The sequence below is a fragment of the Microcebus murinus genome, chromosome 2, assembly GCF_040939455.1.
Source record: "Microcebus murinus isolate Inina chromosome 2, M.murinus_Inina_mat1.0, whole genome shotgun sequence".
NCBI classification, from domain to species: Eukaryota; Metazoa; Chordata; class Mammalia; order Primates; family Cheirogaleidae; genus Microcebus; species Microcebus murinus.
The window spans coordinates 22,203,821-22,223,698 of record NC_134105.1 but is presented as its reverse complement, the minus strand read 5'-3'; the positions used below and the strand labels follow the sequence as shown (position 1 = coordinate 22,223,698).

Sequence of the window (19,878 nt, the reverse complement as noted above, 5' to 3'; positions counted from 1 at the left end):
AAAATATTAATTAGTTGGTAATAAAATAATTATTTGAAAAGGCTGCCTTCGGGGACATAGCCCTTGCTAATCCATCTTTTACTTTGCTGGAGCCCAGGCTGAGATCACTTACACCATTTCCCAGATAAGGAAACAGAGGCCCAGAAAGCTGAAGGGACTTTCTCAAGGTCACCTAGCATGGCAGTGTGACAGCAGGGTAGAGAGCCTGGCCTCTAGTTGCCCTTGTGGGGTGGGTCCCCTCCATGCCATCAGAGGTTCCAGATGGGGCCCCAGGGGGACTGAAGGGCTGGGGTGACTGTCCCTTGTCTAGTTTGGGATTATGGGGGGGATGATGTTCTTCTACTCTGCCAAGCCCTCTGTGCTCAAGCCTCTTCCATGCCCAGTCTCTGCCCCAGGCTCCCTGGAGGCCCCTTCTGGGGCTAAGACTTGTTCTTCCACCCCCGCCTGGGCGTCAGAGAAGTAATTTCTCTTCAACCAGCTGGATTTGAATATGGAAACGATTTGTAATTACTCCAAGTCCTCCTGGGCGGCATTATCACCAGAATGAGTCTGGAAGGGCAGGGGCTCCTGGGAGAGGAGGTGGGGAAGCCCTGATGGGGGGGCACTCCCAGGGAGAGCCTTCCAGAGGTTTGCCCCAGTCTAGCCTGCTTCTGCACCACCCCTGGGAGGATCTGCTCTCTCCATACACATTCCACAGCCCCTCTTGCCTTGCTGACCTCCCCAGCCTGTCCCGGGAAGCCCTCGGGTATGGGGTACCATCTCTGCCAGTCCCTCACTCTGTCTGACCACCTGTCTTTCCTAGGGCACACATTTTTGTGGTTGAATGGATGGGATTAAGAAGCTAGAGGGCTACCAGGGAACAGAAACAGACAAAAATGCTGCTATCTGGAGCCAGCCCCTCCCATCACCCCTTCCCCAGCTGGATGGGGGTGGAGGGGAAAGCCTCAGGGATCCAGCTGTATCACATCTGCAAGAGACCTGCCTGGGTTTTGCTGGGCGCTGGGTCTCTAGTAAGCTAAGGATCATGAATATTCATACGGAGGGAGGCAGGCTCCCTATAGGAGAGGAGGGTGCCGGAGCTCTGGAGGACAGGGTCCTGGAGGCTTCTAAGGGCCTGTGCTTGCATCCTTGTGGGCCAGCCATGTCCCCACAGCTTTCCCCACTTTTGCCCACCCCATGGAGTTTCCCAACCCCAGTGACTCCATTGTCCCCCACAGTGCCCAAGTAAAGAGGGGTCCCAGAATCTCTTACTGCCCTGGGATGGCTCTCAATGCACTTTGCAGCTGGCAAGGCCTGCCTGGCTTGGTTCTCATAGTGGCAGCTGAACCTTTAAACCCAGAGATGCTGGGGTATGTTTGAGGGTGCCCAGCAAGAACCCAGGAGCCCCGCCTGCCAGTGCTAAGCCCAAGGTGTAGGCCTCCTTGGGCTCCCATAGGGAAAGGGAAGGTGCCAGCCCAGCCCTGCCTGCCTCCTACATCCTCATAAATTCCCTTAAGGTGACAGGTGAGATTCCTTCATCGCCCCTTATTACCTCCTTCCATTAAAGTCCATAATCTCTTACAATCACTCACAACAAATGTCACTGAGGCTGCTGGAAGGGGGAAGGACAGAGGGAGGGGACGGGGGTGGTTCTCTGCCTCTTCCTGGTACTGCCTCCGGGAAGAGGCAGGCTCTTCTCATCTTGCCCCATCTCTAGGATGACTCAAGGCACATCAGTGAAGTTGGGACTGTGTGGACTGGGGACTTCCTTGCCCTGCAGTCTGGGCCCCTTCCTGCCTAGAGAACCTTTGAAAAGTATGGTCCTGAAACCATCCCACCCTCATTGCAGAGCTGCCCCCTGCTGGCTTCTCCTCTCACCAGAGCCATCGGATTAACCTACTTGTCTTGGCTGAAGTAGTGTGTCCCCAGTCTGCCTACCTTCCTGGTGGCGATATGCCCAGGCCACAGACTGCCTGACCAGGGCCCCAAGCCATGGGCATCTCCCTGTGTACTGCCTGAACCATGTGGGCTCAGGCCCCACCCAACTGTTCTGGGCACAGTGCCAGGATGGGGAAGGGGTGGGTCTGTACATCTCTGCTGCTTCTACACAAACAGATGCAACATGGGGGCGCCCCTGGCACCGGGAAAGGCACTGTGGGCATAGATAAGGACTCAGGCAAACATGTAACACACTGCACACGTGTAGCATCCCCGTGCCTAGGGACATGCAACATTGCAGTTTACAGTACGCACCCAACATGCCACACTGCAGTATACATATGTGGCTCCTTACTCACAGCACTCAGCACACATGTGGCACCTGTCAGCTTGCACACAGTAGCATCCGTACATACGGGAACAAGCAACATGCGTTGAAGACCCAAGCACATGTTAATACACTGTGCATATGTGTAGCACTTGCATGCACCGAGCCAGGTAACATTGCAGTGCACACGTAGGGCACCTGTATGCATATACAAAGTTCAGCGCACATGAGGGGCACCTGCATGCACAGGGATATGCAATATGCAATGCACATGGGGTGGGGGTGGCATAAATGCTTCAGCCCCCGGGACCTGGGAGCCCCTTGCTGCGCGAGCCTGGGGCCTGGGGTATCGCCAGCGGGGCGTCGCGGATCGCCTCATCCTGCGGTCGGGCGGGGCGGGGGCTTACCCAGGGCTTCTCCCGCGCCGGCGCCTGGGGCCCAGGGTGGGGAGGGGAGGGCGCGCTTGGCTCGGCTGGCGCTGTTCCCCCTTTAACAGGAGGCGGCGCGCGTCGCCCCCGCCCCCCGCCCCTTCTCCCGCGGCTCCTCGCGCCCGGCCCGGCGCGCGCCCCCTCCCGGGCCCGGCCCGCGCAGGCGCCGCGTCCCGCCTCGGCCGTCACTCGGCCCGGCGCGCTCTGCGGGCAGCGGCCGGAGCGGCCGGAGGAACCGGGGTCGGCGGCGGCGGCGGCTGCAGCGGCGGCGGCGCTCGGAGACCGAAGAGGATGCGGCACCGGCTCTTGGAGCCCGGGGCTGCGGCCGCAGCCCGCGAATAGGAGGCGGCGCGGGCGGTGCTCGGGGCGGGGGAGCGGGGGGCGGCGAGGAGGCGGCGGCGGCAGGAGCCCGCGCCCGGCCCGGCGCCCGCCCGCCCCGCGCTGCTCCGCGGCGCCTTTTCTGCACCCGCCGCCCCGCGGAGCTGGAGCCTCGGCCCTTTGCGCGGCTGCAGCGAGCTGCCCCGCGCCCGGCCGGGTCCCCGCCTTAGGAATGGCAAACTTGCGCCCCGTGGCCGCCCCCGCCAGCGCCGGCCCCCGCTCCTGCTGCTGACGGCGCCCAGGTGAGTGCTCGGCCCCAGACCCCCGACCGGCCCCGCACCGAACCTTCCCGGCGCGGTCCCGAGTTTCCGCACCGGCCCGGGCTGGGCGCTCTCCTAGCCCGTCTCTGCTGAATTCTCCCCCAGCCCGAGCTGAGTTCGTTCAGCGCTCACCCACTCTCGTCTTTTCGGTAACTCCCAAGCCTGGGGCCGAGGCCCCCTTCATCTCCGGTGAGTCCGTTTTCCTCCCTCCTCCCCCAGCCGGGACCGAGCCCCTTACCCATCTGTGCTAAAGTCCCCCCACCTCCAGGATGCTGACCCAGACCGTCCCCCATCGCTGTCTCGCTGTCTGGAGTCTCTCCCTATCTCTGCGGGATCCGGGCAGTGCGCCCCCCACCTCGATTAGAGCCCCTCTCTCCAACCTGCAGCTTCACGGTGTCTCCCACTCCATCTCCCCTCCTGGTGAATGCCGGACACTGCTCCTCTCCTCCACTTATCTCTCTCCGGAGTCCTTCCTGTCCCCATCCTTGTCTGCCCATAGTTACTGCCCTCCCCCGCGCCTGTACCCCGGCCATGCTTCCCCTCTATTTCTGCCCCGAGTGCCCCCTCCCCCATATCTGCTCGGAGTCCCGCCTTCCTTCGCCAGTCTTGCTGCAAGTCCCCTCCCCCCCAGCCTGGAATTGGGGCCGTGTGCCCCATGTCTGCTCCGAGCCCCCTCCCCTCCAGCTGAGATCTCGACTGGACCTGCATCCCTTACTCCGTATCCATCTTTGGCCGAAGTCTATCTGTCCATCCCCCATCCCTCTCCTCCCACCTCCGGGCACAGAGCCGGGCACCAGACGCACCCTCCCGCAGCCCCAGGGCTGGCATGATAGGGGTGGGGAGCGTTGTAGGCTGTGAAGTTGGCTGCCACTCCCGCAGTGGCTCGGTCCGAGGGCACAGCCGCGGGAAATCCTCCCCGCCGGGGCGTGCAGAGCGGGGCGACGGGTCTGGTGCCCGTGGGGGGAGGGGCGCCCGGGCCAAGAGATGCCGCCCGCCTGCCCGCCTCGCCAGCTGCCGGCTGGGCCCCTGGGCGTCCTCTGGCGCCCCCTGCCCGCAGCCCGGGACCCACCGCCCCTTCTCCCGAGGGCAACCCCGGGTTTCCGCAGCCTGAGCATCAGCGGTGGCTTCGGGACTGGCGCTGGAAAGTCCCTGGGGAGAGGAGATTGGTGGGCGAGGCCGATGCCTCCTTGTGCTAGCTGTGCCCAAACACTCCTGATTGTCAGGTCATATGCTCTGGGGGTGGGGTGGGATAGAGGCCTCATCCCAGCAGCAAGTCTGGAGCCCTTTGAGCCAGGAGGGGCAGACCAGCAGGACTGGCCCCTGGCTTCAGGACGTCTGGCTGGGCTTGTTTGGGCTTGGTCAGGTGTTGCTAGGGACCTCTCTGTCTACCCCATGGCACTCCCCACTAGGTGGGGACAAAGGTGGGCTCTGTCTGGCTTGGGTATGCAGTGGGCTGTGGGGGAGTCCACATGGCCCCGGGACAAGCAGGCACCTGGGGAGTGTCCCCTGCACCACTACAGGTGTGAGGGGCAGTATGGACTCTGCACAGATAGGCCCTGCTGCTGGTGGTAGTGGGGAAGTTAGGGAGGGTCTTCCCTGGGCCCCAGATTGATAGAGAGGATCCTCTTCTTCCCTTCTCTGCTTTCTCTCCTCCTCCTCACCCCCACTTCTGTCCCTTTTTCTACCACTCTTTAGAAAGAGGCAGGTCTAGTCTGGGGTATGTGTGCATAGTCTACATTTCTGTAACACAAAATGTGGTCCCAGTTGGTCTCTGTCCCCTTCCCTCCCTCCCACCCCCCAGGTAATGAAGCTGAGTAAGAAGTTAGGAACTTGGCTTTTGGTGAGATGACCTGGGTTCAAAAGCTGTGTGACATGGGCAAGCTACTTAATCTTTCTGAGCCTCAGTTGACCCTCTGTAAAATGGATCAGTGATCACTGCCTCATATAGTTGTTGGGAGAGTGAAATTAGATCATATAGGGTGTTGGCACCTAGCAATGCTCAACAATGATAGGTGTGTTGGGCTGTTTCTCTTGAAGGCCAAGGTCAGGCCCCTTTCCACTCTACTCCTAATCCCAGGGGAGAAATGCAAAACAGATTCTAGTGCTTTCACTCCAACCCCAGGATAATAAAGACAGAAATACCTTCAGCCCCCCACCCCCACCCCACCCCAGGATGGGTCCTGGGAACCTGTGACTAGTCAGTTTTCCTCCCTCCCTTACTGGTCTTGCAGCCTCCCATTTTATCTCTTTGGGATCAGCTCAGGCCAGAGGGGCAGCACTGAAAGCCAGGCCGAGGTCTCCGGGGTCTTGGTTCAGGTGTAGAGGCTGGGGAGGTGGGATAAATACAGAGAAGAAATCCAAGTCGTAAGTCCCCAAAGGCAGGCTGCCTGTTAGGGGCCTAGTGGGAAACCAGTAACTCTGGGGCATAGCGGAGCCTCCACCCTCTCTCCAGGAGGTCAGACTCCACCTGGAACTTTCCAGCGCAGTTAGCCTCCAGGTCAGAGTTAGGGGGTGACCTGCCCTGAGGGCCCGAGGAGTTTGAAGAAATCTGGCTTGGGCTAGAGTGGCGTGGGGAAGGGGGAGGAAGGGGGCTCGAACCTGTGACGGCTGGAAGTCCTCTGGACAGTGTGTGGCCCACCTGAGTCCCACCAGGAAGTGACAGCCTCCTAGCCACCCGCCTGCCCCAGCAGCCCTGACATTGGGGAACAAAAGCTTGCGGTTCCTGTAGCAACGGCGGCTCAGCTGCTGCAAAGTTCCGGGGAGGTGGGCGGAGGGCGGCTGAGTCACCGCCCCCTCCCCCCCTCGCTGCCTGCCGGGCACCGCCCCTGGGGGCTAGGGGCTGACCCTCATCCCCCTCGGGTTCTGCCCGCCTTTTCCTCCTACGGCGTGCGGGAGGTCCCTGGAGCCCCCCAACCCCAGCAGAGAGAGCCCGCCCAGTGGTGGGGAGCGACCTTCTCTGGCACTCGGAGGGATGGGCTGCACGGGTTGGGGCGTCACTTTCATCCCCAGGTCCAGTCCAGCAGCTCCCGAGGCAGGACGGAGAGCATGCGCCCTCCTGCGTGCCAGAGCTCCCGCAGAGAGCTCCCTGAGGACCTTGTCCCCAGGCGGTGCACGGATAGGGGCGCCGAAGGCCCTGAGTGGGGGTCCCCGCCTGTGTGACAGCCTGGGCTCTGCCCGGCAGTGAGCGCCCAGGAGGCGGAGGGTGAGTGACAGGCCGGCGAATTGGAGCTGCCAGGTGGATAAACGCGACGGATGTGCGAGTCGCCACGCCCCTCCCCCACTGGCCGCCCCTCCCCCGCCCGTGGCAGGGGCTCGGGGCTCCCTGTGGCCCAGCATTCCTGCTCACAGCTGGCCCGTGGGAGTCAATCCCCAGGATCCCACCCGGCCCTAGCCCTGAGGCGCCCCTCCCCCGCTGCTCTCCACTCCCCGCATCTCCCCAGTCGCGTCTTGGCCCTTCCAGCTGCTGCAAAACCTTGGATTCCTTTATTGGTGCAGAAGGGAAGATGGGGAGGCCTGTGGGTCAGAGAAGGAGGGGACTCAACTGAGGTGGGCAGAGAGTGGGATCTTGGGTCTTTTGGGGGTCAGGGGCATGTGATGAAGGGGTCTTCAGCCAGAGGAGAGGGTCGCTGAGATAGACTACTCCAGCCAGCTCCTCATGCAACTCAGCCCAGAGAGCTCCTGAGGGAGAGGCCTTTCCATCCTCTCCATCAACCTGGCCTGGTCCAGGGAGGTCTTCCTCGGAGCCCACCTCTGCACTCTCCTCCCTAGCTCTTGTTCTTGGCGGGGCTTGTGGTCCTACTGGGCTTGGAGGTGGCAAAGCCACTCTTATGATTCAGCCCAAAGAGCCTTCCCAGAGGCAGTGACCTCAGCAGGCAAGAGGGGAGCAAGGTTCTCAGCAGAGGGAGGGGAGACTGCCTGGGGCCCACCTGTGCCTGGAACTGTGTGGGGAGGCTGAATGAGAAGGTGTATGCAAACCTGAGGTCAGGGATCGTGGTCTCCATTCCACAGAGAGGGAAACTGAGGCTCAGGTTAATCATGGCTAATAAACACTTGTGCTGCTGTGAGGCAAGGGTCCTTCCAGGTCCTTCCATGGGGTGGCCCAGAGAAAGAGCTTTGGGTCAGCTACCCCAGGAGGACACCTGGCCACACACATGTAGGAGGATCTTGAATGAATCCATGGCTCTCTCTCTGACCCAGCTTGGAATTGGGTCTTTGCCTTATTTGGGGGGTGGGGGAAGTGATATCAAAAGGGCCCTTAAGAGGTCTTACATGGAAGCAGGAACAGTGGGGGCCACACACACCCCAGGTGAAGTCCCACAATGGGCGTGGAGGTATCTGCTGGAGACTGATGGGAGGAGGGGCTTGGATCAGGTTTAAAGAGGCTCAGTTCTGGACACGCCAGGCTGTGGTTCTGAATGGTGTGGTCCTGGTGCTTTGTGATGGGCTGGGGCGGTGCAGTAGGGAGCAGCAGAGGCCCAGGAGCCTGGTCCAGGGGTCTGAGCCCCCAGCTTCAGAAGCACAAAGGAAGGAGCAGCTGGGTAGATCCTGCCTGACTCTAGCTGTCATGTGCTGAGCCTCAGAGGGCGGAACACCTGTGTGTGCTCACACATGAGCGTGCATGTGCATCTCTGCACATGTGTGCAAGTGTCCGACTCTACACCCATGTATGTGTGAGTGTGCGCACCCCTGAGTGCACCTGAGGCCATGCATCTATGGTTTTCACCTGTCTGTGCATGTCTGTGTGCATATGTATCTGTTCATACGCAGAGCACCTGTGAACGTCTGTGCATGCATGCTTTTGTGTAACCTGGGGCATAAGGATGTTCAAGCCCACGTGTGTTGGTATGTGAGTGAGGGGAGGTTCCTCACCCTGCTTGAAGTGGGGGAGGGGAGGCCAGTTTTAATCAGCCCCCACCCCCCTCCACTGAGCTGCAGCTATGGCCTGAATTTTGCAGCCTGCTTAAAAATAATTGGGGGCAGTGGGGGGATTGGATGTCACTCATCATCAGCCACTGGCTTTGCTAGTGCTGCAGCAAGCTGGGCGGGTTGAACAGTTTGGGACAGGCATGATGTAGGGCAGAAAAGGCCAGGGGTCTGGTCCCTTCTGCTGCTCTGAGGGGGGGGAGAGTGGGGGGTGGGGGGAGAAACAGCCCGTTCTGGCTTCTGTTGAATACCTACAGGGCCAGCTCCTCCCCAGTGAATGGGCCTGCCTCAAGCTTGCCCCCCCCACCCCTGTGCAGCTGGGGAAGGGAGGTGTGTGTTTGTGGTGACGGGGCTTGGGCCTGGCTCAGAGGTGCAGCATGTGATGGGATCTGGCGTAGTGAGGTGCTCCGTGGATGGTGCACAGGGATTGGAATGCTGGGGTTCTAAATCCCGGCCCCCCTCCTCCCGCTATTTAGACTCCTGAACAGCAAAGGGGAAATCTGTCCCCAGGGAGCCACTGTGTCTTGGGAAAATCTAGCCACACCTGTGAATTATCCTATGTTTGTGACTCAGTTCTCAGAGCTAACAGCTTGTCCATCTGGCCTGAAGCCTGAGCAGTGAGCAAAGGGAAGGAGCAGAGGCTGCTAGTGGAGGGGAGACGGGCCTGGCTTCCGGTCCCAGCTTGGCTACTTTTGTGTGATCTCGAGCAGGTTGTCCCTGCTCTGAGCCCCATCTTTCCTTCTGTCCCGCGGACCAGCTGGGCTCCAGGGGCCCATGCAGTGCTGTGAGCCGTTCATGGCATGGAGGCGGGTGGCGTTGTGGATCAGTGGGGCTCATCCAGACTGTGCCCCAGGCTCTATTGTCTGGACAGTTGGGTGGAGGCTGACAGGCCATGGGCAGTGGCTCCGCCCTGGCCTGGCAGGTGGGAGGGCACCTGCAGGTCTTCCATCCTGGCCCTCACCCACTCTGACCCGACTGCTCTGTGTGTCTGTCAGGGTAGGGCTTGGGTCCTAGGGGCCCTCTCACACCAGGACTGTGTTCACACCTGTGGGGAGCTCAGCTTATTGCAACACTTTGAGGGAAGATAGAAATCAGCAGACTCTGGTCTCCACTCTTTGGTCCCTGACGACTCATGAGATGAGTGAGCAAGCCCTGGGGAAATAGCACAGGACAGAGGTCAGGGTTGGCTGGTGGCTTCACTGAGGGGAGCAGGCCCGGAGCCAGGTCTTGGAGGATAACCCCATGAAGGTGGAGGGGAAGAGGGCAATTGATGCACCCATTTTGCAGATGAGGAAAACCAAGGCTCACGAGGGTCACCTCGCCAGTAGGTGGCTGGCTGGGCTGGGGCTCAAGCCCAGCATCCTCTTGCCTGTGACTCTCCCCCTTTTTCCAGCTGGGACATCCGAAGCAGAGATACATATGACGTCCACACTGGCAGTGTCCTCCTGTGGGCATGGCTCAGGTTGTGCGCAGTCCCTGGCTGTAACTCCACCCCTTTCCCGCCCACTCAGTAAAGCAAATGAGTGAGAATGACATTGTTCCAGGAATAACCTTGAATTGCTCTGATTTATAAAAAAGCAAATCGTAGTCAAACATCACCACTTTGACAATTACCACTGGATTATACGTGACACACGTCACACTGGGACTGAGAACAACAGTTCTGGAGAATGAAGGCTGAGTGGTGGGGATGGGGCTGGGTCTGAACGTCAGGCCGAGACTCCTGTGGTTGATGGGTTGACGCGGAAGAACCATAGATCAACAGGAACAGCAACAACCAGTGTTTCCTAAGGGCTCGCAAGCTTGCGGGCCCTCTCCTGAGCCCTTTCTCTTGCTTATCTCATTTCACCCTTGTAGGAAACCTGTGAGATAGGTACTACCATTGCTCCATTTTACAGGTAAGGAAACTGAGGCTCAGAGAGGTCCAGTCCCTTGTCTCAGAGCACTCATGTGGACCTGGGTGACTTAAAAGAACGATGTCTTAAGCATGAGGCCCACTACCGACAGCTAGCCATAGGAGGGTGAGAGCTGGTTGCACCGGGGGCCCGCTGACTACTGTCTCTCTCCACAGGGCAAGGGACATAGGATGACCCCAGCCTGTCCCCTCTTACTGTCTGTGATTCTGTCCCTGCGCCTGGCCGCCGCCTTCGACCCCGCCCCCAGTGCCTGCTCTGCCCTGGCCTCGGGTGTGCTCTACGGGGCCTTCTCGCTGCAGGACCTCTTTCCCACCATCGCCTCGGGCTGCTCCTGGACCCTGGAGAACCCCGACCCCACCAAGTACTCCCTCTACCTGCGCTTCAACCGCCAGGAGCAGGTGTGCGCACACTTCGCCCCCCGCCTGCTGCCCCTGGACCACTACCTGGTCAACTTCACCTGCCTGCGGCCTAGCCCCGAGGAGGCGGTGGCCCAGGCGGAGGCGGAGGTGGGGCGGCCGGAGGAGGAGGAGGCGGAGGCGGCAGCGGGGTTGGAGCTGTGTGGCGGCTCGGGCCCCTTTACCTTCCTGCACTTCGACAAGAACTTCGTGCAGCTGTGCCTGTCGGCTGAGCCCTCGGAGGCCCCGCGCCTGCTGGCGCCTGCGGCCCTGGCCTTCCGCTTTGTCGAGGTCTTGCTCATCAACAACAACAACTCCAGCCAGTTCACCTGCGGCGTGCTCTGCCGCTGGAGTGAGGAGTGTGGCCGCGCTGCTGGCAGGGCCTGTGGCTTTGCCCAGCCGGGCTGCAGCTGCCCTGGCGAGGCAGGGGCTGGCTCCACCACCACCACGCCTCCAGGCCCTCCTGCCGCCCACACCCTGTCCAATGCCCTGGTGCCCGGGGGCCCAGCCCCACCTGCCGAGGCCGATTTGCACTCGGGAAGCAGCAATGATCTATTCACAACCGAGATGAGATATGGTGAGTCTGAGCAGGGCCTGGGTGAGGTGGGGTCTCTAGGGGCTGATGGTGTCCCCTCGTGTCCATCCTGGCAGATCCTGGGCCGCTCATGTAGTTCGCCAATGTCACCTGTGTTCGGCCTTGTTCAGATGTTGGGGTCACCAAAATGGATTGGAGTCAGACCTCACTCTTGAAGGGTTTGCAGTCTGGGTGGATGAATGTGGGGCACAGATCAGATAAGGCAGAGTGATATCTAAACCGAGGAGTGGACCCCCAAACTGGGTGGCCAGGGGAGGACCCCGAAGGAGATGATGCAGGAACAGAGATCTGAAGGACGCGTGGAAGTGAGATGAGCCAGAGGAGTGGCGAGGGCCTTCCAGGCAGAGGGAGTCGAGTACACAAGGCCCAAAGCTGGAAGTGACCCTGGCAGGCCCTGGCACTGCACGTTGACAAGTTTGCCCGGAGGCTGGAGTGGGCAGGGAGCAGGGATGCGTTCCTGTCCACGTAGGTCAGTGCTTTTTGGCAGTGGCCCCAGGGTCGGGGCAGAGGGAGGTGAGGAAGAGTGTGCCTGGGTGACGAGGCCTGAGCTTCCAGGCTGCCTTGGAGGGCCGGGCTGGCTCAGCTCCCAGTGTCCCTCTCTCCCCCCTCTGGGCCCATGTCTTCTGGGACCGAGGCTGCCAGCTGCCAGGAGCTTCCTGCTGACTGGGCAAAAGCTCTGCGAGCCCTCGCGTCCTGCTCCCACTCCCACCCCAGCTCCCTCGGCCATGGCCCCCTTCCGCCCACCCTACTTCCTGCAGCTTCGAGGCCCGAGTGCCTCAGCTGGATGCTGTGTGCACGCTGGCCAGTGCCAGGCCGCGGACTGGCCAGGAGGCCTGACGAGGTGGGAGGGAGGCAGGTCTGGCATCTAGTCTCCTGTTCTGGTACTGTCAGAGAGGCCTGTCTCCTCTCTGGGCCTCAGTTTCCCCATTTGGGATAACAGCTACTGGCCTACTCTTGTGAGGATCACAGGGATAGAAGTTGGAAGGGACAGCTGGATTTCACCGAGAGGCAGGGCGTCTTGTGTGAGGGCTGCCAGGGGTGTTGGAAGAGTATGGCCTGTCCCCATCCTTGCTTTGGAGGTGAGCGCCCTAGCGTTGGGCACTGCCTGTGACTGTTACCTTGAGTGGATCCCTTTATTTTTTGGTGGGAGGCATCAGTTTCTTTGTCTGTGGAATGGGGAGATGTCCCTGAATTGATTAGAGGGGTAGTTATCATGACAGTACCCTCTCCCAGTGCTTTGGAGGGGGCCTTCTTGGCCTCCCCGTGAGGTGTCTGGCCTCATGCCCATCCACGGCGAGTGCCCAGTGGCCTTGCTGTGGCCTCTCTCCCAGGCTAGCTTGGCCTCTAACGGCGGTCGATGAAGCCGTCCTAGTGACAGCCAGACTGCGGGCAGGTTATGGACCCTGGAGGCTGGCCTGGGATTTAGTGCCTGCAGGAAGAAATTGAATTTCGCTTCTTTGTCGAACATCGGCGGAGAACGCCAGGCGTATATCAGGAGGTTTATGGCTCTTCCTGCCTGGCTGCCACTGCCTGTCACTCTGTGGGGGTCTTCCCCGTCGTGCTCAGCTGAGGACGGGCTCTTTTGTCTGCTGTCCCTGCGGCCCGTCAGCCCAGTGGTCTGCAGTGGCTGGAGCAAGGCTCTGCCCTCATGGGCGGGCACCCCGGGCAGGCTGCCATGTGGAGCGCAGAGCCAGGAGCAGCCAGCTGGGCTTGGCTGAAGCCGGAAGCAAGAATTGGTTGGTAGCTGGGGTGTCTTCGGGGGTCAGAGAGGGCCGGCGATGGGAAGGGCCCCATCATTACAGCCTCTGCAGGGCCCTCTGGGACTGGCGATGGGTGGAGATTGGATGCCAGATTTTTCCTGGGCACAAGGCCAGGTGTCATCTCTGAGCAGGGAGCCCTGAGCTGGGGCTCCCAGCTGTTTCCCAAGCCTGACCTCTGCTCTTGTCCCTTGTCCTACTTGGCATGTCTCCTGGGATTGCTCTGCAGGGAAGGCCCCTGTAGAGAGTTGGCATGGGGTGATATGGCATCAGCTGTCGTAAGTGGGCTCACATGGCACACTGGTGCCCAGAGCTGGGCTGGCACAGCCCCTTCCCCTCCCCTGGCAGGCAGGAGGCTCTTCTGCTCTGACACCTCCTCTCTCCCATCCAGCCTTCCTGTTGTGAGAGATGGCATGAGAGACTCAGTTTGTTCCATGTGTCAGGCTGTGTCTGAGGGTCTGTGGCACCGTCTGTGCCTGGTGGCAGCACCACCTTTGCCAAGCCCTTGGGCCCCTCCATACCTCCTGTCGTCTCCTCCCCACTGGGCTGCAGGAGAACGGGCTGGCACCTGGAGCTGTCAGATCGAGATGCAGATTCGTGGGATGGTGGTGAACAGGAAGAGTGGGATCCTTGTGCTGGCCCGTCTGCTGGGCACTAGGGCGGGGGAGCTGTGTTCACCTTCTCTGGGACACCCCTGAGTAGGATCTACAGCAAGGCCAAGCAAGGTGAGCTTGGGTTGGTACCAGAAGAGCAATGGGCCTGGAGGCTGGTGGGCAGTGACCAGGCGGAGTGCCTGGGCCGCCTCAGAGCCGAGTGCACTTGACAAGAGGGTACAGGCGTCTGTTAATTTCACGCAAACTGCCTTTGATAGATCTCTTGTTATTTTTGGTGAGTTGAGCCATAAATTTGTGCCATCTTGCTGCCGCAATCTGTTAAGTGGGGGGAAAGGAAGAACGGGAAGGCAGGCAGGAAGGAGCTTGGTGGAGGACTGGCACGGAGGCTGGCTGAGGCTGGGGCTGGAAGGCGGGTCGCAGAGGTAGTGCCAGCTGCAGAGCCTGCCTGGCTCCTGCGGGGCGGCCCCCCGGCCTGCAGATCCCGCCCACTGCCCTCCAATCCTGAGCAGGCACCTGCTGCACTCCTGCCTCCCCCCAAGGGCACTGTCCACCCTTGGCTGCTTGCTGCTGCCTCACCCTCCCTGTCATCCAGGCTCCATTCTCGAGGTGTGGCCGTCAGGGGAGCCTGGGGGCTCCTGGGAGGCAACGTGGGTTCCACTCCCCACTCTGCCACTGCTGCTGTGTGACCTGGACAAGATGCTGCCCCTTTTGGGGCCTCAGGACCCCTAGTTCTCTATGTGTCACACCTTGATCCAGTCCCCAGCGACTCCCCAGCGCTGCCCGAACGGCCAGCCTAGTGTCCAAGCCCCACCCTGGACCCAGCTGCCACCTGCTGTCAGCCTTCTCTGGAATTTACTCCTGCTTTTCACTCAAGACTCCTTCCCTGGAATGCCCTTTGCCCTTGGCTATCCAGAACTGCCCCACCCTTCTAAGCTCAGCTCCTGCCCCGTCCCCTCTAGGAAGCTGCCCCTGACCTGTCCAGCCCTGTCCTAGGATTGGCCTTTCTCCTCTCGGTGCTCAGGCCCTGCTGTCCCCTCTGGCAGGCCTGCCCTGGTGGCAGGCAGTGGGGCCCACCCTGCCTGTTTGGGGCTTGGACAGCAAGGGCTGGGAAGAGCCCTAGCACATGCAGTGGCACTTCCTGTGCTGTTGGAGTTCTGCGTGCATTCTCATAGGACGGGGAGTGGGCACAGCCCTCCCCGGACCTCTCAGCAGGGCCTGAGTCCCAGCCAGTCCCTCACGCACATCTTCACGTCTTTATCAGAGCGGAGTTTGTGCCAGGCCTTTGGCTGACTCTAAGGTCAGAGGTCAACGAGGCATACTTTCTGCCCTCCAACAGGAGAGAGTGACCATTAGTGTTCAGCAGTGGTCAAGGCCACAGACTGAAGTTGTCACCCAGTCCCGGGTTTGATTCCTGACCCCACCAGTAACTGGCTGTGTGCCTGTGGACAAGTTATTTCACCCCCATTTCATCACCTGTAAAACGGGGGTAGTGAGAGCTATTCCATAGTGACAGGGAGCACTACGCGGGAGGACGTGGGTAAGTGCTTAGCTCAGTGCCTGGCACGTGGCAGATCCCTAATAAATAGTTGGGGGATCATCATGACTTCATGTTGTGTGTACGATGTGCGCCCGTGCCAGATGTCGAGGGAGGAGGAAGAGTAAGGGATGATCAGACCACAGCGGGGAGGAAGGCAGTCTAAAGGTGATTCAGAGTTGGGTTTTGGGGAATGAATAGGAATTCACTAGCCCGTGAAATTTCTCTTTAAATTGAGTCACTTTTTAAATTTAATATATTAAAAAGAAATTTCGTATCATAAGTAGAAAGAGTATCACTTATCTGCAATAGAGGATAGCTAAAGAAACAACTGCAGTGAAAACAAAGCGACATTATTAAATTCTATCTAGATGCTTTTCCTGCCTCTCCATTTGTTAGAAAGAGAAATCAGCACGTGTTGGGGATGTGTTATGGTCTAAGACTGCACAGAGACTTTATCTTTCGTGCATTTGAAAGGATTAGGGTGACAACATAACTTTTCACCTAAACAGGGACACTTGAGGTTATAAAGGGGAGAAGGTGGGTTAATTACATCCGGACAAAGGCACAAGCCGGACTGTCCCGGACAAATTGGCAAATAGTCACCCTGATTAAAAGAGCCCTGGAAAGAGCCTGACTTCCTCAGTCCAGGATCCAGTGTTATTTAATGGCGTGTCTGCGAGCTGCCCCCAGCCATCCCCCGCCCCGTGCTTTGGGAAAGCCCGCACGAGGAAGGGCTTTCGAGGCAGAGGAAACAGCCTGTGCAAGGGCGTGGAGGTGTGAAATGTGCCGAGTGTAGGAGCTATGAGGAGACTGCGGCTGCTGGATGGTGGCCCTAGTGGAGGGAGATGGGGCCAGGGTTTGGACTGCCATCCCGAGACACCAGGACCTTGTCCTGTTGGCCAAGGGCTTTACAGCAGCAAGAAACTGAGCTCGTGTGGGAGGCAGGCTGAGTCAGACACAGTCCCTGCTCTCGAGGAGCTTCTGGCCACATCGGGGAGGTGGCAGGGACCCAGCTAGCCCTGGTGGGAGGCCGGGGGCACCGGTCGGCAGCTTGGGCAGGGAGGTCACTGGAGGGGGACTGGGATTCTGGCTGCTGTGTACCTGGCCTCATGGGAATACCCAGTTGCATTGGACTGCAGGGGTAGAGCCTGGAATTTTCAAAAGCCACCTCCCTCTCTGCCTGTGCCCCTGGGGTTCTGATGCATTGTAGGGTACAAGAAGCACTGGTGTGGGTGGGGAGCCATAGAGGGACACGACAGATCAGTTGGTGCCCGCTCAGGGCTCTGGGGCTAGCCTCAAGGAGGAGGCAGAGAGCCCTGGGAAGGGAGGACTGCTTTGTAAATCGCAAGGCTTTCTCCCTGTGGAAGTGATGATTATTGTGGTTATTTTTAACACATTCCTGACATAGGCTGAGGGGGCAGGACTGCATGGAGTTGGGGGGCAGGGCCTATGGAGCACAGCGTAGCAGGTGTCTGTGGTCCTGTGCAAGTGACAAACGGCCTGTGCCCACCCTGCCTGCCAGTACCCGGGGTCAGGCAAAGGGGCCTCTGTGTGGTTGGGGTAGAAGAACCCCCAGGAACATCTGGCCCAGGTTTGCCAAATGCCCATCTTTTCAGAATCCAGACCCTCTGAGCAAGCAGGGCTCAAGAGATTGAGATCTTCCCTTGGGGTCCACGGGAAGGGTGAGCTCAGATACTCAAAGCTGTAGCAGGAGGTGGCCTGGGGACTAGGCACAGAAAAGGGGGTCTCATCTCCAAACCCCTGTGTGGCAACCCATGAAGGCTTCCTGGAGGAGGGGGCATCTGACATGTGGAAGATTTTGGCAGATTGAGATGGAGGGAAGGGTATTCCAAAGGCAGGGAACACCACTGGCAGATGTGTGGAGAGAGGAGAGCATTTGCATGTTCAAGGGCTAACAAAAAGGGCTAAGCTCTCCTTTTTGTTGAGAGTTTGTTGCGCTCTGAGTAGTCTGCATCTCTGGTTTCATTTAATTCTCTGTATGAACCTCTGTGGTAGGAAGTGTCATTCTTACTTTCAGCTGAAGAATCTAAAGCTCAGAGAGATGAGGTGACTTGCCCAAGGGCACACAGCAAGATGGTGGCAGAGCTGGGAGTCCAACCCACGTCTGCCTGGCCCCGACTCTGTGCCCTTCCCACCAGTCCACATGGCCTTGCGGTGTGCTTGGCTGCCCAGTGGGATGAGGAGGACAGGATTGAGCAGGTCAGCAGGGGCCGGAGCATGCCAGGCTCACAGGTTTACGCTGTGGCTATAGAAGAGGGGGAGCCACTGAGGGCCCCTCTGCAGGGGAGTGCGGCTGGAGCCGAGATCCCAGGGGATCACTTTGGAGGCCCCGGAGGAGGCAGGCTCATGTGGGGGGAGGGGCGCAGATGTGCCAAGGAACAATTAGACAGTGGCACAAAAACAGAGTAACAGGCAAGGACAGGGGGTTTGGGGTGGGCGAGACACTCGGAGCTCCATGGGAATTAGAGAAGGTATCTCCAAGGAGCTCCAAGTTGAGTCACATTTTGTTAGAGCCAGTGCAGTTCAGTGGAAAGGGCGTGGCCTGCAGCATCAGGCAGGCCTGGGTTCGAGTCCCACCTCAATCTCTCTCCACTGTGAGATCTTGGAGCCTCGTTTCTCGTTAGTAACACGGGAGAAACCGAGCCGAGTGAGGGTTAAACGAGGTGACGCAGAGAGTGCAGTGACTGGCACACGGGAGTTGTTTAGTCAATGCTGCCTTTTTCAAAACGGAGCAGTTAAGAGGTCGTCAGGTGGTCGGGTGGGGAAGTGTGTCCCAGGCAGCACGTCTGTCTGTGCCCACGACTGGCAGTCCCTGGGGAGGCTGGTAGAGTGCAGGACTGCAGGCGTCTGCCCCGGCTCCAGTGAGCATGCTGAGCGGGCCACTCAGGGCGTCTCGGGGCACTGCCACCCTTCTTGTGGCAGTGGGTCCCTTCTCGTCCTCCCAGACGCTGCCTGGTGAACCAAGGGGCATCTGACATCTTCTCCCTCTCGGGTCTGCCCTGTTTGGGGCCCAGAGCTGGCTGGGGCCTCACGTGGTGTGTGCTGAATAAACGTTTATTTCAGTAGATGATACCTCTGGTCTTATCTGTCTGTTCCCCGTTTAGGGAGGACTGGCTGTCCTTGGTGTGGGACATAAACTGCTGCCTCTCCTCTGAGGGTGGGTGAGGAGGGCAGTCAGTGTAGGGCCCGGCTGTGTGGCCTTGGGCTTGTTCCTTTCCCTCTCTGTTCTAGATCAGGAGTCTGGGAGAGAGGCCCAAACACAGGACCTGGGACATGTTCTGATTTTCAAACAGAGTGGATTCTGGGAACCACTGATGACCCCACCCACCCCCAGCTGCAGTTTCATTGCGGGGCTGGCCAGTAAATGGCGGGTGAGCAGTTAGAGGAGGACGTGGGGACCACAGGAAGCAGTGTGAGGCCACGACAGCAGGTTGGGCTGGTCTCTCTCATGTCCTTGTTTGATGTGCTCACTGGACAGCAGGCTGGCTGATCGGGACGCCCCAGTTGTGGTGATGGGCAATGCACCAAAGCAGGCGTTGGACGAGAGGACCTCAGCTAGGTTTGCGTCTCCATAGCGTTTATGGATAAAGGGATGTCACGCTTGCGGGCGGTGTAGGTAGAAGGCCTGGGAGCCCTGTCTTGAGCCTGTCTCAGCGGTACCTTCAGTGCAGCGGGTGTATCAACCCTGTGCTGCTGGCCCTGCTGGGCAGAGCTGATCCCTTGCGGGGGTGGGGGGGTTGTCAAGATTATAAATGACCATTTCCAGTGACCCTGTTGAAGGGGAAGCTAGGAACGTGTTCATTGGTGTTTATTTATTGAAATTTCTCTGGGATGGGTTCTGTGCTGGCATTTACTAGGGTCAGGGCGATGACTCACATATAGTGTTCCCTCAAAGGGCTCAGGATGGGGAGTTAGGGGCATTTCAGACAGTCAGAAGATGGAACCGTGTAAGATGAAAGGGCACATGGAGACGGGACAGCCAGCTCTGCCTAGGGAATGGACAACAGGGAAGTCTTCATAAATGACAGGTCATTTGAGGTGGGTTTTGAAGGTTGAGTAGGAGTTTTCCAGGCAAAGAAGGGAGAGAACAAGCAGAAGTTTGAGAGGAGATGATGATCCTGTTTTGGGTGTGCTGAGTTTGATGGCCAGGAGCGCTGTCCAGGAGGGAGGACATGCAGGAGTGGAGGGCAGGAGAGGCAGGGCTGGCAGCAGGGCTTGGGAGCATGGGTTCCCAGGGGGCTGATTGAGCCGTGGGGGTGTGTGTGCAGTGCAAACAGGTCACAGTGTGGATGCCCGATGTGGGAAGCAGCAGGCAAACAGACCAGTCAGGGAGGCGGGACAGAGTGGCCAGAGAGGTGGGAGGAAACCAGAGAGTCAGGGAGGAGAGCATTTCACGGCAGGAAGAGTCAACAGGACCAAACGCTGCTGGGGGCCAAGCGAGCCAAGGCCGCAAAGTGTCCGTAGGATCAGCAACGAGGAGGGCGTTGGCGACTTTGTCAAGAACAGACTCAGCGGAAAGATGTGGGCAGAAGCCAGAGTGCAGTGGATTCACAGGGAAGGTGACATTTGAGCCAGGAAGTGAGCGGCAGGTGAGAAGCCGGAGTGCCAGCTGAGGACAGGCACTGTGGTGGGGCGAGCGAGGGCCCGGTCCTGGGCCGCCAGGGGGAGAGAGTGCTGAGAGGTGCAGATGAGAGAGGGGCAGGCGGCTGGAGCCGTCCTGGGACAGGGGTGGGAGAGGGACACAGGGCCTGGCGGGGGCTCTGCGGGGAGAAGGGCTGCAGGCAGCCGGGAGTTGGAGTGATGGGGCAC

At 59.5% G+C, this 19,878-nt stretch overlaps 1 protein-coding gene across 9 annotated transcripts in view; it reads left to right on the top strand.

Moving 5' to 3' along the window:
* Positions 1-3,145: 3,145 nt before the first annotated feature.
* ADGRB2 (adhesion G protein-coupled receptor B2) overlaps positions 3,146-19,878 on the top strand; it is a 36,256-nt gene continuing 19,523 nt past the window's right edge. For 8 of the 9 annotated variants that reach the window (XM_075995987.1, XM_075995986.1, XM_075995984.1 and 5 more), the window contains exons 1-2: positions 3,146-3,293; positions 10,306-11,122. In XM_075995987.1, coding sequence (XP_075852102.1) covers positions 10,321-11,122 — 802 coding nt within the window. In that variant the 5' untranslated portion in view covers positions 3,146-3,293; positions 10,306-10,320. Of the gene's footprint in view, positions 3,294-10,305; positions 11,123-19,878 lie in introns of those variants that run through there. The other variant, XM_020290096.2, reaches the window with a different exon arrangement.